At 44.1% G+C, this 25,632-nt stretch overlaps 1 protein-coding gene across 1 annotated transcript in view; it reads left to right on the top strand.

Moving 5' to 3' along the window:
- The first annotated feature begins 607 nt into the window (after positions 1 to 607).
- Positions 608 to 25,632, top strand: part of B4GALT6 (beta-1,4-galactosyltransferase 6) — a 140,986-nt gene continuing 115,961 nt past the window's right edge. The window contains exon 1 of the mRNA XM_040354112.1: positions 608 to 918. Within this exon, the coding sequence (XP_040210046.1) occupies positions 801 to 918 (118 nt within the window). The 5' untranslated portion in view covers positions 608 to 800. The remainder of the gene's footprint in view (positions 919 to 25,632) is intronic.

Raw genomic sequence — 25,632 nt, 5'->3', positions numbered from 1 at the left:
ATCCATGGATGGGGTGTAGATCTGTGCCCCACTGTTATCTATGGATGGGGAGTAGATCTGTGCCCCTCTGTTATCTATGGATGGGATGTAGATCTCTGCCCCTCTGTTATCTATGGATGGGGTGTAGATCTGTGCCCCCCTGTTATCCATTGATGGGGTGTAGATCTCTGCCCCTCTGTTATCTATGGTTGAGGTATAGGTCTGTGCCCCCCTGTTATCCATGAATGGGGTGTAGATCTGTGCCCCCTATTGTCCATGGATGTGGTGTAGATCTGTGCCCCCCTGTTATCTATGGATGGGGTGTAGATCTGTGCCCCCCTGTTATCTATGGATGGGGTGTAGATCTGTCCCCCCTGTTGTCCATGGATGGGGTGTAAATCTGTGCCCCCCTGATATCTATGCATGGGGTGTAGATCTGTCCCCCCTGTTGTCCATGGATGGGGTGTAGATCTGTGCCCCCCTGTTATCTATGGATGGGGTAGATCATGTTCTGATCCTCGTAGCCCGGCCCATCCAGCAGTGGCCATGCAGCATTCCTCCCAGTATACCATCACCCCTCCTCCTCTCCCCCCTCCCCTCCATCTGACATCACAGCCCCTCCCCTCCTCCCTGTCTCTGATTCCCGTCTCCTCCCCCCGGGGGTTGGTGGATCTGCTGTGTCCGGCGATCTCCGGCTTCTCCTGTCCCCGGTGTGCTCCTGTCTTGTCCCCTGGCTGCTGTCACCCGATGGGCTTGTCCCTTAGTAGTAGACTGTCCGCTTCGGGGCTCCTCTGAGAGCCGCTATCCGTCCCCCCGGCACCATGAGGTCGATGCTCCGGAGGTTCCTGCGGATCTCTAACCGATCCATCTTCGCCTTTATCTTCTTCTTCTCGCTCTCCTCCTCCTGCCTCTACTTCATCTATGTGGCCCCCGGCATAGGTAAGTGATGGGCCCGCCTGGGCAATGATGGCTTCAAAGGGGTGGGCATCACACTTCAATAGGGCCTGCCACTCCTTACCGGATCACACGGCTGTCATATCCAGCATGGGACCCGGGGAGGGGATCTTCAGTATGTGTGTATATAATCAGAGGGATCATTGGATCTATGTGTATATAGAGAATAGTCAGATCATTGGATCTATGTGTATATAGAGAATAATCAAATCATTGGATCTATGTGTATATATAGAATAGTCAGATCATTGGATCTATGTGTATATAGAGAATAATCAGAGATCATTGGATCTATGTGTGTATATAGAGAATAATCAGAGGGATCAATGGATCTATGTGTGTGTGTGTGTGTGTGTGTGTGTGTGTGTGTGTGTGTATCTAGGGAATCATCAGAGATCATTGGATCTATGTGTATATAGAGTATAATCAGATCATTGGATCTATGTATATATTATAGAGTATAATCAGATCATTGGATCTATGTGTATATAGAGAATAATCAGATCATTGGATCTATGTGTATATAGAGTATAATCTGAGGGATCATTGGATCTTAGTTTATCTAGAGGATAATCTGAGGGATCATTGGATCTATGTGCATATAGAGTATAATCTGAGGGATCATTGGATCTATGTGTATATAGAGGATAATCTGAGGGATCATTGGATCTATGTGCATATAGAGTATAATCTGAGGGATCATTGGATCTATGTGCATATAGAGGATAATCTGAGGGATCATTGGATCTATGTGCATATAGAGGATAATCTGAGGGATCATTGGATCTATGTGTGTGTGTATAGAGAGAATAATCCGAGGGATCTATGTGTGTGTGTGTATCTGGGGAATAATCAGAGATCATTGGATCTATGTGTATATAGAGAAGAATCAGAGAGATCATTGGATCTACAGTTGGTGTGTATATCTAGGAAATGATCATAAGGATTATTTGATCTGTGTTTATAGAGAATAATCAAATGGGTCATTGGATCTATGTATATCTAGAGAATAATCACAGGGATCTAGGTGTATCCAGAGAAATTTTTTAGAGATTATGGGATCTAGGTGTATCTAGAAAGTAATCAGGGGGATCATTGGATCTATGTGTGTATATAGAGACTAGTCACTGTCAGGGGGGTTGTTGGATCTATATGTATCTAGAGAATAATCAGGGGGATCATTGGATCTTTATGTGTATTTAGTGAATAGTGAGGGGGGGGGGGGGGTTGTTGGATCTATGTGTGTATTTAGTGAATAGTGAGGGGGGTTGTTGGATCTATGTGTATCTAAAGAATAATGCAATGGATCTATGTGTGTGTAATACTAGAAATGAGGTATCTCCATGTTCTGTGATCAGTAGATGCGCTCCATGTCCTTCCTGTGACATGCACATCACCCAGGAAAGACAATCCAGAGATAGTAGGATCTTTCTAGTCCTACAGTATAGATCTCTCCAATGAATGGGCTGTAGATCTAGGTACACATATGCCAAGGTGAAGTGAGTTGGCACAACAGGCCTGACTGCGGTGAGATTTCCGGTGCTAGCACACTGGTCTGACCATTGAATAAGACCACAGTGAGCTTCATTCTCTCATTAGCTTTAATCCTATGGTCCTATTTATTATGACAGCTACGATTATTTATTTGTCTCTGGAAGGTGATTTGCAGTATTTGTTGTTCTTTGGGGGTTGGCAAAATTGACTTTGTTGACCACTCAGTTGGCAGCAGCCGGGCATCCAGGATGAATGTGTGTGTTCATGTATGCAGTGATCATCATCCATGGTCATAGCTGAGCATTCAGGGGCCAAACATGACAAAGATGCAGCCAATCAGGTTTCTAGACGGAAGACTTTGGGTCAGATTCATTGGTGTTCGTTCCCACCATGCCAGTTTATCTGTGTGCCCTCTACACACTATAATGCATGTCGGACATGTGCAAGCATGGCATCCTATCATAATAAATAAATGTTTACATTTTGACACTAGTGCTTAAAAAAAAAGAAAAAAAAAAGTAAAGAGTTTGTCAAAATTTGAGACTTGGACAAAACAATGAGCACAAAACTGGAGCCATTTCCAATTACAACCAATCAGATTTCACCTCTCATTTTATATGGAAATAATACAAGACTTCTACTATGGACAGCGACTCAAATTGTATGCTTCATTTGAATTCATGTTGCTTTTCTCTAGAAAATGAAAGGTGAGACCTGATTGGTTGCTCTTGGGATCTTCTCCAGTTTTGTGCCCCTTTTATCCTTTTGTTTGCTTTTGTCTTTCTTAAAGAAAGTTAGAAAATGACGTGACTTTTGTTTGGAAATAGGTCATCTGCTTGTCATGTGATTGCGACTAGCAGAGCAGCTGATCGCACAACCTGAAGGGATAATCACATGGTGTAGTAGCTGTCAGGGGAACAATAAGGCGCTCATTTGTGACTACAGTCTTTGACGTTGATGGCAGAGAATTTCAAGCATGTTTGCACTTGTATGAATAGTGTGTTATAGGAAACATTTCTTTGCTCCCAAAGCAACAGGTTGAAGCCATTTCTCTGGATTGTCTCCATGGTTGCTATAGGCAACAAGTTCTCTTACTTCAGCCCTGTGTGGTTGGTTCCGCAATGAAAACCGTCAGAGATGGGAATTAAATTCACAGAAGATTTACCAAATCTATGTAATGTGATGACCCACCTAATATGATCCTTTCAATTCATTTGTATCCAACCAGGCAGGCTCTTGCACTACGTAGTTGTTGAAAGGCCTATAGGAGATTGTACAATCACATTGTAACGTGGTGGGCTAATACGAGCAATATTTTTCTCTTTAGAAGGCTTTAGAACATTGTGGGCCAGATTCTCAAAGAGATACGACGGTGTATCTCCTGATACGCCGTCGTATCTCTGAGTTCTGCCGGTCGTATCTATGCGACTGATTCAGAGAATCAGTTAGGCATAGATATTCCTAAGATCCGACAGGTGTAACTGTGTTACACCGTCGGATCTTAGGCTGCAATTCCAGGCCGTCCGCTAGTTGGCGTTTCGGGGTTTTTACTCAACGAATATGCAAATGAGTTACGCCAATTCAGAAACGAACGACCGCCCGGCGCTTTTTTTTTTTTACGTCGTTTGCGTTCGGGTTTTCCGGCGTATAGTTACCCCTGGGTCTATGAGGCGCAGCCAATGTTAAAGCGGAGGTTCACCGGTAATATGCTCTTTTTACCCTTAGATGCATGCTCATTTTGTCTAGGGGAATCGGCTAGTTGTTTTAAAATCCGAGCATTACTTACCGTTGTAGAGGGCGATCTTCTCCGCCACTTCCAGGTATGCGTCTTCGGGACTGGGCGTTCCTTCTTGATTGACTGGCTTCCGACGGTCGCATCCATCGCATCACGATTTTCCGAAAGTAGCCGAACGTCGGTGCGCAGGCGCAGTATAGAGCCGCACCGACGTTCGGCTTCTTTCGGCTACTCGTGACGCGATGGATGCGACCATCGGAAGCCTGTCGGAAGACTGTCAATCAAGAAGGAACGCCCAGTCCTGAAGACCCATACCCGGAAGTGGCGGAGAAGATTGCCCTCTACAACGGTAAGTAATGCTCGCATTTTAAAACAACTAGCCGATTCCCCTAGACTAAATGAGCATGCATCTAAGGGTATCAAAGGTTAAAAAAACATTTATGGGAGAACCCCCGCTTTAAGTATGGCCGTCGTTCCCGCGCCGAGTTTTGAAATTTTTACGTTGTTTGCGTAAGTCGTTCTCGAATACGGATGGCCGTAATTTACGTAAACACGACGAAAGCAATGACTTCCTTGCAACGTCATTTGTAACAATGCATGCTGGGAAATTTGCGAACGGCGCATGCGCTGTTGGATCGGCACGGGGACACGCCTGATTTAAATAGTACACTCCCCCTAGCCGCGGAATTTGAATTCCGCCGGGGGATTTACGATACGCCACCGCAAGTTTTGAGGTAAGTGCTTTCTGAATACAGCACTAGCCTCAAACTTTCGCCGGCGGATCGTAAATCAGATAGATTAGCGGATCTTTAGATCCGCGTAATCTATCTGAATCTGGCCCTGTGTGTTTTGGGGTGCAGACTATGAAGTCATCACATGCCACTTACCTCACCTTACCTTACCTTACCTTAAGTGCTTGTTTTGTTCTGGGGGGAAGAGGACAGCTGACATATACTTGCCTGACCTGCCAATCCTCCCCGAAGTCCAGAGAATGGACTGTTGCAGACATCCGCACGCTCCATAGACGGGAACCGTCCACTGCTGGACCGTGGGGGAGTGTTGTTTTCTGGAGGATCAGGTGAGTATGAGCTTTGTGCTTACCTGTAAAAAAAACAAAACAAAACAACAAGCAGTTGACCCATTTTATGGGGGTGCAGCCCTACTGCATGGGGAAAATAAATAAATTTTGACTGGAGCAAAAAAAAAAAGGGTTTTCTCATGCTGTTCCCGCACTGCACAGTTCAGCTTCTCTTTTTTGTCCCAGCACAAGAGCAGTCACTGTGGCTCCTGCCCCCCTGGTCTTGGGAAATGGACTGTTCCCGACATTATAACACCCATAGACCTGCCCTGGATGTGAGGACATTTGGAACAGTCCACTGCTGGATTGTGGGGGAGCGTCATTTGCCATTTGTCAGGTGAGTATACATCTTTCTCCTCACACCCAGACAAAACTAGTAGTAGTTGCCCCATGCAGTGCGGGCACAGCCCCACTGCATGGAATTTTTTTTGTTTTTTTGCCTGGAGTTGGGCTTTAATGGCCCATTCACATTTTAATGCACACAGAAACTCCAAATGCCTGTAACAGCTTGTAAACGTGATAACTCACATTTTAGTTGCGTTTAGTTTTACAGGCATTTTTTATTTTTGACTATTTAAAAAAATAAAATGCTTTTAAATGTAAACGCGGCAAAACATTTTTAAAAGTAGGTTACTAACTGTCAAGTTAAAAAAGAAGGGAAAATAAGTCACCGCTCTAGGTAGAATCAGAAGCCACAGGTGCTGGCAATGCGTATAGCAATGAGGATGAAAGGAAACTTCTGGACGGCAAAAAATATTTTGCCTTTTAATAGTAAAATAGGATAAAAAAAATACATGCCACAGCAGAACAGACGCGTTTCTCACTGTTAATCAGTGCTTAATCATAGCTTAATTGATTAAGCACTGATTGACAGTGTGAAACGCATCAGCTCTTTTGTCTGTTTTGCTGTGGCATGTATTTTTTTTATCCTATTTTACTGTTAAAGGCAAACATTTTTTTGGAGTGTGGCTGTCCAGAAGTTTTTCTTATTCTTGGGCTAGTCATACTTACCTCGGTGGATGCAGCATCAGACTGATGCTGCAGCTGTCCCCCGGCGTCTCTGCACTGAGAACTGAGCCACGAACACTGCCAATGGCTTGGTTCTCAGTCCTCTCCAAACAGAGCGATGCTGACTACCAGTCAGCATCGCTTCTGCTCTACTCATCGCTTATTGGAGAGCTGAGCCGTGGAGGGGTGGGGAGCAGCCATTTCAGTGGCTCGCTGAGACTGACATCAATCAAGGCAGCTGCCGGGTCCAGACTTGGGAAGTCGGGATGACGCGGTGCCTTGAGTGATGGCAGTGACGTCAGCGGAGAGCGGACTTCAGACCGATCTCCGCTGAAAACGGTTTACAGGAGTGCAAAACGAATTGCACTACTGTGACTCAGAGGAGAAGCCCATCCTAAAAAGCTCAGCCTGGACTTCTCCTTTTAAATCGTTCAGGAAAGGTTGTAAAACTTTCCGTGTACATTAAGCCTTAGACTGAAATCATGCATTTATGCACGTTTACATGCGTCTTTATGGGCAATCTTCTCTCTTTTTTTTTTTTAAGGCATGTTTCCTCTGATCTATTTGTTGCGGGTGATAGGTGCATTGTAGTGCATTTTTATGCATGTACATTCGCATATAAACTGCGTATTTTAATGTGACCATGAGACAGAAAACAATTGTTTTCTATGTGCCATTGTAGTTACCTGCGTTCATCCACTGAGGAAAATGCACATATTGTGAACATGCCCTAAGGGACTGATGCATGAAAAGAATACCGACAAAAAATATAGTTGCCCAGAGCAACCTTCCAAAATCCTTTGTGATGCAGAAATGATAGTATTGCTTGCTATGGGCAGCTACAATTGTTTCCCATAGCATGTATCATTCTTAAAGCGGTAGTTCACCCCCCCCCCCCCCGACACATTTTACCATCGAGACAGGCATTGTAGCGCGAGCTACAGTATGCCTGTCCCGATTTTTTTAACCCCGGACTCACCTTGTTCTCGTAGATCGTATTTTTCGGCTCCCGCGGGGAATGGGCGTGCCTATGGAGAGGGAGGATGATTGACGGCCGGCCCTGGCACGTCACTCTCCCCGAAGACAGCCGGAGTAGGTCTCGGCTCTTCACGGCGCCTGCGCACAGGCTATGCGCACGCGTCGTGAAGACCAAGCCTATTTCGGCTATTTCCGGAGAAGCGTGACGCGCCATTCCCCGGTGTCTCCATAGGCACGCCCATTCCCCGGTATCTTCAATCTACGAGAACAAGGTGAGTACGGGGGTAAAAAATTCGGGACAGGCATACTGTAGCTCGCGCTACAATGCCTGATTTTATGGTAAAATAAAAAAAAAAAATTTTTTTTTCGTCGATAGGGTGAACCCCCGCTTTAAGGTGACAATGTATTGTCTTGTCCATACCAACCAATTTGCTTCTAGCTGACAAATTTGCAGTCTGAAAATAATGATTCTGATTCGTTGCCAAGTGAAGCAAGAGCATTTTCTATTTCCACGCTTTTAATACATCAACCACTTGGGGCTCATGCATGTAGGGAAATGCATATGGGACAGCAGACGACAGAATTCAACACAGAAAGTAAAAAAAACACACACCTCTTCAACTGGAAATCACTCAGATAATATAAAGTTTGGGACCCAGTCAGTAAAAAACCTAGGCTCAAAAAACTGTCCCCCTTAACAAAGGTGACACTACCACATAATAATTAGCCGTGACGGATAGGGAGGGAGGGAACACCACAGCTTGTGCTTACTAGGGCCACTGTACCTCAGGGGCTTGGAGCCCCTTTTTATTTCAGATTCTTCCCGCTCTTTTTCCAAAATGCCTAGATACAAGATCACCTGACCTACCTAGGAAAATGTGACCAATAGAGCACCTTCATTCTCTTCTCTTAAACTTCCTGGATAGTACTAGGTGACCTGACTTATACCAGGGAAGGTGACCAATGGCACACCTTTCTGCAATTTCTAAGTTAACGGCAGGGCTCAAGTCCTGCGGGAACGCGTGGGAACGGAGTTCCTGCACTTTTTTCACAGCAGGAACTCGGTTCCCTTTGCAGGACTAGAGCAGCCGAGAGCAGCTGAGCCGCCCGAGCCAATTCTTCATTAAGCAGCGATGCCCAGCTCGAGTCACTGTCAGGGGCAGGCGGACCTTAGTAATCCTTTATGTTACTGGCCGCTTCCTGTATATGGATTCATCAGATAGTGTGCGGATATTCCGTCACTTCCTCGATGCCGCAATGTCTCCTGGGAGCTTTTGTCATTGTTCCCAGGAGACATTGCGGAGGTCTGCCGCGAGTTATCACAGGATTTAGAAAGAACTTGCTTCTTTCTAAATCCTGCGATAACTCGCGGCAGACCTTTCCTTTTATATCGCTACTTTCAGCTTTAGAAATTTGAATGCGTTTCCGATTTTTTTTCCATTGCTTTGTTATGCTTGTCTTTCAATCTCTATCCAGAAAATGTCCTGGAGGCCTCTAATTACAGGAGCTTGTAAATAATCTTTATTATATAATTACTGCAGCCCACAAAAGAGTGTCTGTTACGAGTACAGTGAAGCCTGAGAAACTCACTTTTCGGCCATTATTTATTTTCTGATAAAAAAATTTCTGTCAACTGTAACCATGAGACTGGGGAGGGGGAAACACCTTCAAACTTTTACAGCCAGTTCACACCAGACGCAGTTCCGTTGAGTTTTGTGTGCATTTTTCTGCACTAAAAATGCATGCACAATGTTTTCCATGTATTCCAATGGCTCTAGTTGGCTCTAGTTCACACCATGCAGTCAGTTTTCGATGCTGAAACTGACTGGAAACTGACTGCATGGTGTGAACTACAGTCATTGGAATACATGGAAAACACTGTGCATGCATTTTGTGCAGAAAAAAAGCACACGGAACTGCGTCTATTGTGAACTGGCTCTTAGTCATCTCTGAATTCTCTGTCTCGCTCAGTGAAAAAATGTCCACTGATGGAAGTGGGCTTTTCGAAAGTCTGCATTTTTCCACAGTGAGGTTACCTTAGTCAAATGATGAAATGACTTCCTGTTCTGTTTGTCATGCAAATGCGGCTTGGATGAATCATTTGAAATGTCAAGGAGGATTTTGTTAAATTCAGGCTGCTGCCTGTTTCCTAACCCTTGTGGGCTGACTTGTTGGGTTACCCTTGCATAATCTCTCATTCAGTAAGTGGGTTGAGCATCCTTAGCCAGCTCCGTGAAGCAATATGAGCAATGTGCAACCTGCTAAGGTCATTATTCAACCTTGCTAAAACACTGCAGGTGGGAAATTTGTATTTCTTCCTGTTCTTTCCTCACTTCAAGTTGCCTCTATCACCCTGTGAAAAAAGATATGACCTGAGCTAATTGTCTTAAAAAAAATTCACGTTTTCTAGGACTCGGTGACATTGCCTATAGTGCTATAGATGGCTTCAGCTGTCCCAGAGGAAAGGGGTCTGCCAGGCCTTCTGGCTAGGCAGACCATGAAAACCTATGTCCATGTCAGGAGCCTTGTGCCCCAGGGGTCAGGGTATGAGTCCTACCCCAATGAGGGGTGAACAAAAGCACTTTTATTGTGTATGTTCACATGCAAGTTTTTTGTTCTAGGTTTTGTACCACCGCGAAAAAAAGACGATGTGAATCAGCTTCTCCCCTGAGGGGGCTGATTTGTCTGTTATCTTCTTAATTACCCCCTATGTCATCAGTAGGAGCTAATGTAAAACCAGCGTAGTAGTGGCTTCCCCTTTGGGGGGCATTTGTAATCACAGAGATGTCTCTAGTGGAAGGACAGTCTCTGTCACAAGAGGTTTTTGTGGTGTTGGTGACATCTTGGTGGTTATGTGTGTGTGTGTGTATGTGTGTGTGTGTATATATATATATATATATATATATATATATATATATATATATATATATATATATATATATATATATATATATATATATATATATATATAATATATATTGTAAGGGGTTAGCTCGGTAGCGGGGTTCACCACACACTGAATTTATACAGACTGGCAGTCGAAGACGGTTGAAAACAAAGTTCTTGGTTTATTTTTCCATCTTGCTGGAAAATAATTGCAAGCATCCAAACAGCATAAACAAAATCAAACATAAAATAAACCCTAGCCACTCTGGGTGTCTACCTTCCACACAGGAACCTATCTATGGAGTCTGACTCAGCCTAGCGCTGGGCAGACAGTGCTGGTTGTACAGCACAAAACAATAGTCTTTTGATTTTTATCACACAGAAAAATCACTCCTCTCCTCACCTCCTCAGAAGCCTTTCAGTACGCTGCTCTCCTACTCACAAAGCCTTAGGAATGATGCAGCAAATTAGCGGTAATCGCCTGGATTACTTATATAGGCCTTAATTGCCTCATTCTGAACAGCTGGAGTCTTCCAACGCCCTCCAACCTTTCCTGGCTATTTCTCGCAGCCGACGCCTAATAAGGATTGGTGTATTGTCTAACAAGGCAGAAATGTATGTCCCGTCTGTGACAACACCCACAGATTTACCTGACTTCCTGTGACTATATATATATATATATATATATATATATATATATATATATATATATATATATATATATATATATATATATATGTGTATAAATATATTCCTCTGAAGAAATGTTCCTGTTCCAAGAAACATTGTGGGATGGACACTTTAGAAACTATTTTTACATGGCTATTCGTTTAAGGAAAAACTCCAGACGCACCTGCATAAGTGTGAACGGTAGTGTAAGACCCTTTTCACACTGAGGTGATTTTAAGGCACTTTTGTGCTTAAAAAAAAAAAAAAAAAAAAAAAGCGCCTGAAAAGTTCACGAAAATCTATTTCCATTAGGATCAATCAATGCTTTCACACTGGGGCGGTACACTGGCGGGGAGGTGAAAAAACTCCTACAAGCAGCATCTTTGAAGCATGTTTGGAACGCTAAAAAAAAGCACCCCAAAAGCACCTCTCTATTGAAATGAATGGGAAGTGCCTCAAAATGGTTCTTGCAGCAGTTTTTTATGTCACGTGACTTAAAAAAAAACGTACCGCTAATGCCTCAAAAGCGATTGAAAAGTGCCTGAAATCAACGCTTTATAGACAGTTTTCAAGCACCTCAGTGTGAAAGGGGACTAAAGCTGCTGTATTGGCGAGTCGAAGGTCCAGCATTGGAGCACCAGAAGTCTAGCGATAGCGGTACACCCGGCACTCAGTGAAAATGTGAAATAAGAGGTAAGTCCACAAAGTGGCATAAACCTTGTTTGGCTTAACCCTTTATAAGCCATACAATAATCTCTGTACTGAAATGAAGCGGTGCGATTCTCACAGGGACAGGAAGGCACAAGCAAGAATAAAACATTATCAGAAGTTCTTCTCCATTTTATCTGTGTCCGCACTGGAGAGATTTCCTATCACTTTCTCTATGGACAGGAGTTAAAGGCTCTACCCCTTCCCCTGTGCATCCTCCATTGTCCTTTAAAGTGATTGTAAACATGGTATACTAACCTGCTCTGTGCAATGGTTTTGCACAGAGCAGCCCTAATCCTCCTTTACTGGCGCTCCTGGCTTTTCCCCCCTGCCCAGAGTCCCCCATAGCAAGCTGCTTTCTATAAGGACACTCATGCAAGCTCAATCCCAAGCCATGCTTTGTGTGTCCAATGATACACACACACAGCGTGGCTCGCTGCCCCCCGCTCTCTGCTCACTGGCTGTAATTGACAGCTGCAGGAGCCAGTGGCACTAGCTTCAGTGAGGAGGGAGAGAGCCACCGCTCTCCGGCACAGCTCTGGATCGAGATCAGGCACATGTAAGTATAAGGGGGAGAGGTTCACACACAGAATGCATTAAGGAAAAAAAAAAACATTCTAGCTTTAAAACCAGTTTAACCACTTGACCACCAGGCACGTAAACCCACTTAATAACCAGACCAATTTTCAGCTTTCGGTGCTCTCACAATTTGAATGACAATTACTTAGTCATACAACATTGTACCCAAATGAAATTTTCGTCCTTTTTTTCACACAAATAGAGCTTTCTTTTGGTGGTATTTAATCACAGTTGGGTTTTTTTTTTTTTGCGCTATAAGAGAAAAAATACTGAAAATTCTGTAAAAAAAAAAATGAATTTTTCTTGGTTTCCGTTATAAAATTTAGCAAATTTAGTATTTTTTCTTCCTTCTTTTGCATAAATGTGAAAGATGAAGTTACGCCGAGTAAATAGATACCCAACATGTCACCCTTCAAAATTGCACACGCTCGTGGAATGGCGCCAAACTTCGCTACTTAAAAATCCCCATAGGCGACGTTGCAGGGTATTGCAGAGTAGTGTGGGGTATTGCAGAGTAGTGTGGGGTATTGCACAGTATGGGGCAGGGATGGATGGATGGCTGGATCTGTGACTGCATTTGTCACAGATCCAGTCCACAGCACTCGTGCTGCATCCGCTCTCTTTCCCCCCCCCTCTCCTCTCACACTGTACCGTTCGGTACAGAGAGGGGAGGGAGGAACCGGCGTCATCACATGACGCCGGTTTGTTTACAAGTGATCGCTCCGTCATTGGACGGAGCGATCACGTGGTAAACCGCCGCTATCAGCAGCGATTTACCGTGATACCCCAGAGGGCGCGCGGGAGCGCGATTCTGGGAGGACGTCCATGGACGTCCTCCCAGAGTTAAGCAACCGCCTTGTAGACATATATCGTCTATAGGGCGGTTAGTAATACCTCCCTAGAGACAGCTGCCATCTTGGGCAGAGTGCTGATAAGTAGGGCAGCACTTATGTACACAGATATACAGTAAGATTTTTTTTGAGTAAGTCACGTAAAAAATTAGCAAGTGATTTATGAATGTAATTATTGTGACAGATTAGTATTGCCAGAAAATTGATGCGTGGAGTCTCCTCTCTAGCCAAATTCCAAACTTTTTTTTTATTTTGTACTCCAATGAGCTGTGGGCTGGGCGATTTCAAACCCGCAGCCTGCCTGTTTATGTAAGTAGCGGGTGGGAACCATCCGGCCTGCAGCGCTTTGGAGTAAAATAAAAAGAATACGTTTGGCATTCAACTAAAAATTATTTTGGAGGATGCCCAAGCTCATCTCTAGTGTTCAGCCGTATTGCATGGTGAAATGGGTGCTACATTTTGTATAAAGGGGAAAAAAAAAAAAAAAATCAACATACACAATTTTTTGGCCAATGCTAATCTATTACAATTTTTGCTTTCATAATCCTTCCTGCTGAAAAGTCTTGCACAAGATGCATGTGCACGCAGCTCTGACAGGTATGACATTCCCTTTAGCTAGATGTTTCATTTTGATGTTGTGTAATACTATCATGAAAGGCAAAACCAGAGAACATTCCATAACTCAACTCGCCAACCAAATTAAAGGGTTTGTAAAGGAATTTTTTATCTTAATAGCTTCCTTTACCTTAATGCAGTGCTGTTTTCATGTCCTCATTGTTCATTTTTGCTTTCAAGTTGCTGTAATTCTTCTCTGATCTCCACACTTCCTGGTTGTCTGTTTCCTGATCACCACAGTACTGGGAGCTTTCTCTCTGTGGTCACTAATCAAGGAGGTGTGATTACGGTGTGTCTAAAACCCCTCAACACCAATCAGTTTAGTTTTCCAAACCATCACTGCTCTGTATTGGCTCTGTGTCTCTGTACATCACAGAAGCAGAAAAACAACATGCAAAAACGAAACTAGAAACTGCAGGTACATTATATGATTGATTTTTATCTATTTTTAATAATTTTTAAAAGGAATCAGTTAACTATATTATGTCTCTATACCCTGTAAACAGTCATTTCAGCTAAAAAATTTTTTCCCTTTAACCTGTCCAACAGTCTGCGTTAAAAACAGGGATCTAGTTGGCACACATTTGTAAGCGCAAGCCACTTTATGGCACCCTGTGTATTGCTTAAAGTCCTAACACTACTGAATTTATGAGCGTCTCCACAGTGGGAGCACATGCATTCTAAGACCACTTTCACACTGGGCCCCTATTTTTAGTGGCACTTTACCGCCGTTGGTGCGATTCGGCCACTAGCGGGGGGCTTTTAACCCCTGCTAGGGTTATAACCGTCCGCAAAGCACTGCTGCAGTGGCGCTTTGCCGATGGTTTGGCGGTGCTGCCCTTTCATTTCAATGGGCAGGGGCGCTTTAGGTATTCACCGCTCCTACAGTACCTCAAAGATGCGGCTAGCAGGACTTTTTTTACCGTGAAAGAATCGGCTTTTTCAGGGCGCTTTGCAGTCGCTATTTTTAGCGCTATAGCACCTGCAAAGCGCCTCAGTGTGAAACGGGCAGATGAGGGGCAGGTGCCATCTCTTTGTTACTGGTGTAATACGATCAGGGTGGATTTTATTTAAATCGACTTGATTTAAATCAGAATTTTTCAAGATGAACTGTCATCTCTGTCCGAGAGCAGCTCCTCCTCTGACCTGCTGTTGACTCACTGACAGTTCCATTCACTTTAATGGGACGGCTGGTGACGCGGTAGTGACACAACAAGGTGAGGGACGTGGCAGCAGGTGAGTGGATGCCTGCTAACGGGCGCTGCCATTATGGATCTGAAATGACAGGTGCTCTTTAAATGTAAGGACTTCTTCTTCCTTGTAGTTAGAATCGTTAATATTTGCAAAAGAAATAAAGGTTTCCTATTTACAATAATTATCGGCTAGGTTAGTAAAATAGTGATATCTGAACCGATTCAATCATACAGTTTGTAGTGTACATAGATTTGCAAAACAATGGGATAAAGCAATATTCCTGAACTTTGTTTTGTAGTTGGCTACACATACTGTACTGCAGCTTTTAATAATAGGACACTAAGGCCTCATACACACGGTCGGACTTTTGACAAAAGTCCGTCGTGAGTCTGTCGGAAGTCCGACGGAAAGAAAGAGGGTAAAGGTACCCGGCAGTGTAGCCTTTCGTCTTCACGCCAGGATCCCTACTGCGCTTCCGCGAGGCCTCCTTTCCATGTTTGTATCCTGACGTGTTTCTAGTAACCTAGCCCAAATCCTAAACCTATCATTAAAGTGAAACCTCACTTTTAACCATACACCACACTTAATCCTAAGCCTTAGGCTCGGTGACATCAGTGTCCGCGGTGAGCTCACAGGTACAGGTGTTCTCAGGGACGACTAGTGCTGATGCACTGATTCTGGTGCCTCGCCGTTTAATTCTTTTTCTTTTTTTGGTTAGAACTTTGTTGAAATGTGCAATCGACTCCATTGGCCAATTGCGTCGCACGGCGCTGTGCTGAAGAAAACAAACTCTGCTTGCCGTTTGTAGCACATTCCAACACAGCGCAGTGGTATGAACTGGCCTAATAGAGAACAAGCCTTTTTTTTTTTTTACTTGTCTTGCATTGGGCTTGTGATAAACAAGGTTGCCTGGCACAGTCCTAACACTAGTGTGATCAAGCCCTTAAAATGAATTGAACCCCACTACATTAACCACTTCAGCCCTGGACCATTTGGGTGGTCAAAGACCAGGCCACTTTTTGCGATTCGGTGCTGCATCTCTTTAACTGACTATTGCGTGGCCGTGCGACGTGGCTCCCAAACAACATTTACGTCCTTTTTTTCCCCACAAATAGAGTTTTCTTTTGGTGGTATTTGATCACCTCTGCGGTTTTTATTTTTTGCGCTATAAACAAAAATAGAGCGACAATTTTGAAAACAATTCAATATTCTTTACTTTTTGCTCTAATAAATATCCCCAAAAAATATATATAAAAAAAATATTTTTTTCCTCAGTTTAAGCCGAAACGTATTCTACATATTTTTGGTAAAAAAACGCAATAAGCGTTTACTGATTGGTTTGCGCAAAAGTTATAGTGTTTACAAAATAGGGGATAGTTTTATGGCATTTTTTATTAAGAATTTTTTCTACTAGTAATGGCGGCGATCAGTGATTTTTTTCGTGACTGCGACATTATGGCGGACACATCAGACACTTTTGACACATTTTTGGGACCATTGTCATATTCACAGCGAACAGTGCTATAAAAATGCACTGGTTACTGTGAAAATGACACTGGCAGTGAAGGGATTAACCACTAGGTGGCGCTGTAGGGGTTAAATGTTCCCTGCATAGTGTTTCTTACTGTAGGGGGATGGGCTCTGTGTCACATGACAACGATCTCCGCTCCGAGTACACGGAGCGGAGATCAGTGTCATTCTCACTAGGCAGAGCGCGGAGATGCTTGTTTACACAAGCATCACCCCGCTCTATACCTCCGTGAGACGATCGTGGGGACCCGTGGTTCGACTCATGGGGAAGGCGGCAGGGTCGCGAACGCGACGCCGCCGGCGGGTTCGCGACAACAAGGCAGGCATTTAAAGGGCCACGCACAGGTACGTGATTATGCTTGTCCGTACCATTCTGTCGACGTGTGTGTATATATACAGTGGGCGGTCCTTAAAGTGGAGTTCCACCCATTTTTTTTATGTTTGTCTGTGCTGCATGCCCTAATCTCATAGTGTTCAGAATGGACAATTTTTATTTATTTTGTTGCTTGTAAATACCTTTATTTTGTAGTCCTTCATTACTTCCTCGACTTTATTAGCCTAGGCTATTAGGTCACAAGGCTATTTGCAAGGGTTTCTGGGATAGGCATCATGTATCCCAGTAGTCCTTGCAAATAGCCTATTTGCATAGAGAAGGGGCGACACTCCCGTTGCTATGGAAACCTGACAAACCTATTACATCGCTTGTGCAGCACTGAGCATGTGCGAGATCTGCAAGGCTGAAATCCAGGAAGTCATACAGTCTGGCTTCATGATGCCCACACTTAAAATGGCCACGGTCTATTTCTAGATTATAAACTAACTAAATGCTGTAACAACCTAACAAAACGGACCTTAGTTTACAGACTAACTTTACTAGACTACATTAAGCTTGTGTATTACAGGGGGATTTATATTTAAAAAGTGAAATTGTGGGTGGAACTCCCCTTTAAGCGGTTAAACTGTATCTCCAAACCATAGGTGTCAAACACAAGGCCCGCGGGCAGAATCCGGCCCTCCAGGCCATTTCATGTGGCCCTCGCACTTCTCTGGCAGCTGCAGGAGAGCTCCAGCCCTCCTCTGGTCCTACTCCAGACTCTTACTTTCTGCTTTTAAGCAATGCATCCAGCTTCTTCCCAACAACAGCATTAGGAAAGGGGGTTGCACTGTCATGTAAGGGAGAATGGGGGACTCAACTTCTGATGGTGGGGTGGCTCTTGACATCTAATGTAAAGGGGAGGGGATGCGCTGGACATCTAATCTTACAGATACAACCGGCCCTTTTGAGGGCCATCATAATGCTGATGCGGCCCACGATCAAATTGAGTTTGACACCCCTTCTCTAGACAATAATGACTCCTGAAGATCCATGCCAGGCCACACATGAAAGCAATGGGTGAGCTGATAATGCCATCAAGTAAACACTGTAGTTGTGCTAATCTCAGAAAATTGTTGTTTGCCCTAATCCTAGTTAATTCAGTAATCTGCTGCCACCAGACTTCCATAGACCGTTTAACAAGTGCAGTAAGATTGTGCTTTTTGCTGTTCATGTTGTGTGACCCGATCTCCAAGTGCCTCCTGGGTTACCAGTCATTTTCAAGCCCTGTGGCTGGCACAAGTAGTAGTGGGTGTTCTGGCATATAAAGCATCCCTGTTTTCAGGACCACCAGAAAACTGACATAAAATGAATAGGATTGATTTGTACAGTGCAGCAATCACAGGATGAAAAACCAAAGTACTGAACATGTGGACTATGCCTCCTCTACTATCTCAAGGTTTCATTCCCGGACTGGAGTTTTCCTTGAACCTAATAGTTATAAAGGTTGTTGATCTTATAATGCTGACAGTAACCTTGAAATTGTAATGGAAATTCAAACGCGGTCATCAACACATTTTGCCCAAGTGCCGGTTCACACAGGGGCAACACACTTCCAGCGAGACAACTTCAGCGCGACTTGGAGAAACTTACAACGCAACTTGATTGCCTCCAGGACAGGTGACTTTACCAGTGGCCAATCACAGAATAATCAATTCTGTGTGGGGGGGTTGCCTGAGAAAACAATTTTCTCTTCCTGTAAATTTGCTTCAGTTAAAGCGGAGCTCCGCTGAAAAAAAAATATTTAAAGCCAGCAAATACAAATACTGCAGCTGCTGACTTTTTAATATTAGGACACTTACCTGTCCTGGAGTCCAGCGTCGTCCACAGCAGAGGACAAGCGATCGCTCATCACACTGCTGCCCCCCCCACCATCCTCGGTGAGGGCTTCACTGCCCGGTTCCCTACAGCGCATGCGCGAGTCGCGCTGCGCCTGCTGACTGGCTCCCGCTGTGCTCTGGGAGCTGAGTGTTCCCAGAACACAACGGGGGTGACGTCCTGCCCTCCGTCTGCCCGCAGACTGTGGCCGAAAGTGGGTGCAAATACCTGTCTTTAGACAGGTATCTGCACCCCCCTCCCCCTGAAAGGTGTCAAATGTGACACCGGAGTGGGAGAGGGTTCCGATCAGCGGGAGTTCCACTTTAGGGTGGAGCTCCGCTTTTAAGACAGTGATCCGACTCTGGTGACGACTTCCATTGAAATCAATGGATACAAGTTACCTAGAAGTCGCCTTGAAGTAGTACAGGAACCTTTTCCGAAGTCGGAGCGACTTCAGTAGTGTGCATTAAGACGGCTCTCATTCACTTCAATGGAATTTCTGATGTCTCGCGACTTGGGGCGACACAAGTCGGGATCCCGAGTCGCTGTAGTGTGAACGGGCACTTACCCTCTGACACCTAAATAATAACATTAAAATTATAGTGTCAATCTACCTATCCATGAAAGCGCCTTTGATCGTGCTTCCTGATACTTCCCTGAAAGCATGTGCTCTATGGATATTATTTTAGGGCTCAGTCTGTAATATATGAGGGGTCACAAAGTTCCACTTCTAAGGTCCCTTTCACACTAAAGTGATGGTTGTTTTTGCGGTGCTTTAGCTGCACTTTTCGGGCGCTAGTGAGAGGTTTTTATTTTAAGGTCACGTGACAACGTGACCTTTAAATTTTTTTAAGGCTGCCCATTCATTTCCAAGTCTTGAATAGAATGGGAAGGAGGAATTTTGGAGCGCTTTTTGCAGCGCTCCAAACCCGCCCCAAAGATGCTGTTTGCAGGACTTTTTCTAACGGTCCCACAAGCACACCGCCCGAGTGTGAAAGCACTCATGCAAATGAATGGGAGGCTTGAAAACTGCCTCAGTGTGAAAGGGGTCCAACGAGGGCACAGGTGTCAAACACAAGACCCGCGGGCCGAATTCGGCCCTCCAGGCCATTTCATGTGGCCCTCGCACCTCTCCTGCAACTGCAGGGGAGCTCCAGCCCTCCTCTGGTCCTATTCCAGACCCTTACTTTCTGATTTCAAGCAATGCATTCCGCTTCTTTCCAGCAGCAGCATAAGGAAACGGGGTGCACTTTGATGTAAGGGAGAGTGGGGGGACTCAACTTCTGATGGTGGGGTGGCTCTTGACATCTAATGTAAAGGGGAGGGGATGCGCTGGACATCTAATCTTACAGATACAACCCACCCAGATTGCCCTTACACCCATGCGATCCGTATTGACAGTTCGCACTGTGAGATGTGAACTGAAATGGGGGTGTCATTAACTTTGTATTGATACTCTCAGCAGTTCGCACAGGGCAATGTTAACTGCCTGCGAGTCGAGTACGATGTGGGAACCCACAGTGGATTAGCAGGGTTCCCGCATCACACCAGTGTGAACTGAGGCAAATTTATTGCCGATAAGTCACCAAGTAAGTTTATTACCACCTTAATTAGCCACAGGACTTGTGTAATTAGTATGTGTTCGGTTTTACAGGGATGAGTCGCCAACCCTAACACGCCAGTGGCCGTGCGATAAATGCGACTTGATGGTGTGAACTGTGAATGAGCCTTAAAGCATAAGTGCATTTTAAAACAAGTTCACTTCTCCTTTTCGACCCTTTGCCCAAACCTAACCCAACTTCCTCCTCTTACAGATGCATACTTACCTTGGCCTGATGGCTGCAGCTTCAAGTGATTGTTTATATCTCGTCCACCCCTTTGTAATCAGACCTGTAGACTTCTTTGGGTCGGTGTCCCGAGGCCACATATTACAGAACCCCTCCCAATAGAAGTCTGGGGCTGTAATGCACAGGCGCAGCCAGGATGTAAATAAACACTGAAGGCCGCAGCCGCCATTTTGAGGTAAGTATGCATCTGTGGAGGGGGAGTCTGGGTTAGGATCGGTCAGGGCAAAGGGGCAACAATAATAAGTGCCCTTTGTCTTATAGGACATTATCCTTTTAAAGTAGAAATGAAGCCACAAAGATGCATTGAACATGGCCATATAGCTTTGTTGACATTGATAAAAATAGAATATTAATTGTGATGATAGAAATAGTTTCAATGCACATTCCTGGTGAATTCGGAGCACACAAGTGTAATGAGTTCAGGGGCGTGCTACTACTGACGCATCACTTCTCAGTAATTTATCCGTAAGAATGTATCCTCATTCTTGTAGCATTCCAGATCTCATTCACGAGGCAATTGAGATCTGTTGTCTATTGATTTCTGATAATGTCTCAGACAAGTGAAGGAGCCATTACCTGGAATCCTATGTTCACTTCCTGCTTGTGCAATATTGGCACCTGAAATAGAGCGTGTGTCACAATGATTTGTGCGTGGGATGTTACAAACCTTTCCGTATATAAAACGTCGGCCTAAACCTATAGACTCAAAATCAAAGATTTCAATGTAAAACAAATCTAAATGCTGCTTTTATACAATTTATTTTTTGTGTTTCTGAACACACCTCTGTTTTAGCCTATGGGGTTGATTTACTAAAGGCAAATAGACTGTGCAGTTTGCACTCAGTAAGGGCATTTTCTTCATATAATGCCGCGTACACACGGTCGTTTTTTGTGATGAAATAAAACGACGTTTTTTATCATGAAACAAAACAACGTTTTTCAAACTTCATTTTAAAAACCGACGTTGCCTACACACCATCGTTTTTTCAAAAAGCTCTAGCAAAGCGCGGTTACGTTCAGCACGTACGACGGCACTCTCTTCCATTCAAGCTTGCGTCATAACTTGCTTCTTAGCATGCGCAGGTTTGAAAATGTTGTTTGAAAAACGACATAAAAAATTGAAGCATGTTCGAATTTTTTTTTTTGTCGTTTTTCAGAAGACATAAAATGACGTTTTCCCCACACACGGTCATTTTAAATGACGTTTTTAAAAAATGTCGTTTTTTTTTCATCACAAAAAGCGACCGTGTGTATGCGGCATAAGGCGAAGGTCCACTAACTTTCATTATCCAATCATGTGCAAGCAAAAATGCTGTTTGTTTTTTTGGTTTTCTTACCTTGCACGTGATTGGGTATTCTTTGCAACATGAAGGTTGACCTCATTCACTAAGCTCTGGAGCAACTGCATTTGCGAAGTGCAACTGTTCTCGCAAAGTGTACAGTCTTTTAGCCTTTAGTAAATCAACCACAATGTGTCCGTGCATATTGTGAAATCTAGGGGTGGATTTACAAATGGCAAATAGACTGTGCACTTGGCGAAGTGCAGTTGATCCAGAGCATAGTAAAGGAGCAAAAGCTCTGCTGACTTCCATCATCCAATCATGCGCAAGCAAAAATGCTGTTTTTATTTTTTATTTTTATTTTCCTTGCACGTGATTGGGTATTCTTTGCTAAGTGAAGCTTTACCTTAGTAAGCTCTGGGGCAACTGCACTGAATAAATGCATATAAATGTGAGTAAATAGTGGCTAGAATAAAGGAATATTTTAGCCAATAGAATGAGTTTATGTGCATCTGCTTTTAAACGCCTTATGCCTGTACATGCGCACACTTATGCACCCAAACTAGCATTTTTTTTCACGGTTTTCTTTCAGTTCCTGGAAGAAAGATCCAGCGTAGATAGGAGTAATATAATATGCTTGTGTGCATGAAGCCTTAAGCCCCTTACACATGATCCGAAAATAGTACGAAAAATGCCGCTTTCAAACCGATCGTACGATAATCGGGCCGTTAGTACAGAGCTTTCGAGAGCCGATCAGGACAGTTCATCCGATATTATTCTATCGGACATGCACGGAATTTTTTTCCGTACAATGCCAGATCGTACAATTTTAGTTTAATCAGTACAGCTGTCGTTCGAAAATGCAATACAAATATATTACAACACATGACATCACTTCCGATTTTTTTATTCTGTTGTACAAGAATTTTCGTGACTTTAGTAAACTCACCAGATTCGACATGAGATTAGCATGCAAAAAAAAAACAAAGGGACGATCATTTGTCCGATAATCGTATTGTGTGTACCGGGCATTAAAGAGGAGCTCCAGTCTGTAAAAAAATATACTGTAGCTGCTGACTTTTATAAATAATGACACTTACCTGTCCAGGAATTCTGCAATGTCGGCACCCCAAGCCGATTTGTCAATCGGTTCCTGGTGCAAGCGCCAGCATTGTAAGTAAGGGAAACTAGTCGAGCTGCGCTTTCTAAATGGCCCCGCCGTCTTCTGGGACCTCTGTGTGTCCCAGGAGGCAATGGGGGGATGGAGGAGGGGCTGGAAATGTCGTAGGTCAGCAATGTTAAAGGGAATGTCCGCTGAAAAAAAAATATTAAAAGCCAGCAGCTACAAATACTGCAGCTGCTGACTTTTAATATTATTACACTTACCTGTCCTGGAGTCCAGCGCCGTCTGCAGCAGAGAACAAGCGATCGCTCGTCACTCTGCTGCCCCCCGCCATCCTCGGTGAGGGAACCAGGAAGTGAAGCGCTCCGGCTTCACTGCCTGTTTCCCTACGGCGCATGCGCGAGTCGCGCTACGCCTGCCGATTTGGCTCCTGTACTGGGACCCGAGTGTTCCCAGAACACAACGGGAGGTGACGTCATGCCCGCAGTCTGCCCGAGACGGTGTGGTCGGAAGTGGGTGCAAATAGCTGTCTTTAGACAGGTATCTGCACCCCCCTCCCCCTGAGAGGTGTCAAATGTGACACCGGAGGGGGGTAGGGTTCCGATCAGCAGGAGTTCCACTTTAGGGTGGAGCTCCACTTTAAGTGGGAGCAGGTACCTGTCAAAACTAGGTGGCAGTAGAGGGAGGTGCGGAGATTCCCCTTTTGGGTGGAGCTCTGCTTAAAGTTAGTAGCTGATTACACGTGAACCTTGTAAACTGTATGAATCTGGTTAGAAAAAGAAAACCTGCAATAAAATGATGTACAGTGTATGCCACCAGAAAGTAATTGAAGTGTTAATCATCACTTCTTGAAACCGCACTGAAGTGTATCACAGCTTAGTTTGTCTGTAATGCGGAGGATGCAGCCACTGTCAGGCATTCAGCAGCGGCATCTCAAATCCCTTTTTTCGCTTGCTGTATTTATAATGGGGCTAATTCATCTCCATCGTGAGCCACGTGTTTGGGTTGTGGTTGCATCTCGGGCCCCATTGACTTTAATAGCCAAATTTCACAACTCCACATGTTAAATTTGCACCTACCATGATGTGAACAACACATTCTGTCTGTTTTGCCTTTAGCGTAGCAGCTGAGCTGTGGTAAAACCACGACTCATCCACCCATTTTTGGTGCAGCCGAGGTGTGGTAAAACCACGACTCATCCACCCATTTTTGGTGCTTGTAGGAAAGAAGCTTGGTGAGGTAATCACACCGCTTGAATTCCTCCCTCTGGGAAGCCATTTAGCACCTTTTGGATACGTGTGGAGCATTGCCCTTTGCCCAATACTCAAGTGCTCAGATTTCCAGGCATTGCCCCCATCCTTTTGTAAGCAATTTGGTGTTGTGATAAGCCCTGTGTGTTATGCAGGAGAGAGGTTCCTTGCTGACTTTGTTTCCTATTGTTATTGAAGTGTGAATACGTTTGGTGAAACAGGAAGCAGAGGGAAGAAATTACCCAACAAGCTTCCAGTAACCTTGTCTGGTGTCTGCTGCACATGATATGAAAAAACTTCAAAACACACTTCAGTCAAAAATGATTTCTTACTAGAGCTGGGCGATTTTTTTTTTTCCCTCCAAAAAAAAAAAAAAAAAAAAATGCGTTTTATTTTTTTAAATAAAAAACTTGATTTTCGATTCAAATCGACCCTCCCCCATTTAAATGCCCACATCATGCAAGTGGTGACATGGACACCCAAAGAAGGACCCCTGCAGGAAGGAAACGGTAGGAAAGGCTTGGGGCTAGAGCATCATTTTAGGGTAAATAAAAAGATTAATTTAGATAGGGTGTTTATTAAAAAAAAATATTAATTGTGTTATTTAAAGGGGAGTTCCCTTTATCCCATAAATAATGTTGACTTATTATTTATTTATCACATATATTTATAAGCAAACAGCAATTTACATTCTGTACTGTACTGCATTCCATGCAAGGAGCTTCCATTTTAAGGTCCCTACCTCATACATATTCATACAAGGGCCAGGTTAGTCTCTGGAATCCACACAGGGAAACATGCAGGTGACTTGGAAAGCTTTTCATGCTTCCATTGTGTTTTTGTTTTGCTAGTGACCAGACATTGCTTACAGAGCTTGTCACTAATACTTGGCATTTCTTTCTTGGCTTATGACCAGTACTAAGGATTACCTCCACCCTTCAAGGTAATCCATTTTCATCACCAACTTTCATTCGCTTTTGGTCATGGTCCATCTCTGAATTTGTAACTTTAGAAGGTGGCTTTCTCTGTTTGGCAGGAGCCAGAATACAGTTAATTATGATGACTGTAGATGTGAGAACCTGATTAGCTGACTTCTCAGATTACTGAGATAGTCCATACCAGGCGGGCTGGGTGCTGGGCCCGGCCCTCCTGGCACAGTGGCTTTGTGTTTAGCAAGTCTGTCTTGCAGCACTGGGGTCCTCAGTTCAAATCCCATACCAGGACACTAGCTACATGGAGTTTGCATGTTCGTGTATGGGTTTTCTACACATGCTCCAAATACATGCTGGTAGGTTCATTGGCTTCTATCTAAATTAGCCGTAGTATGTGTATGTATGGCACTTCTGCCAGACAATCGAGCCGGAGCCTTAAACTCCCCTGTAGGAGCTACACAACTTGGTTAACAGTGGTCCAGACATACTAGAAATTCAAAAGTGAAGGAAGAGCAGCACACTGAGGAGGTGATCTCTCTGGCCATTTTCCGGTCTCCTTTTGTCGGTAATGCCAGCCATACACTAGACCAGGGCTTGACAAATTTGCTTTGAATTTAGGAGCCAGCTAAAAAAGTTAGGAGCCGTTTTTTTTTTTTTTAAGCGTAGCAGGGGTTGTCAGCACCCGGGGCAAGACAAGTAATTTGCATCCCCTCAGCCAATAACCCCGACGCAACGCCATTATGTGACAGTT

Source organism: Rana temporaria, chromosome 5 (assembly GCF_905171775.1).
Source record: "Rana temporaria chromosome 5, aRanTem1.1, whole genome shotgun sequence".
Taxonomy (NCBI): domain Eukaryota; kingdom Metazoa; phylum Chordata; class Amphibia; order Anura; family Ranidae; genus Rana; species Rana temporaria.
The sequence above is the reverse complement of the archived record's forward strand: the minus strand, read 5'-3'. Positions and strand labels throughout refer to the sequence as shown.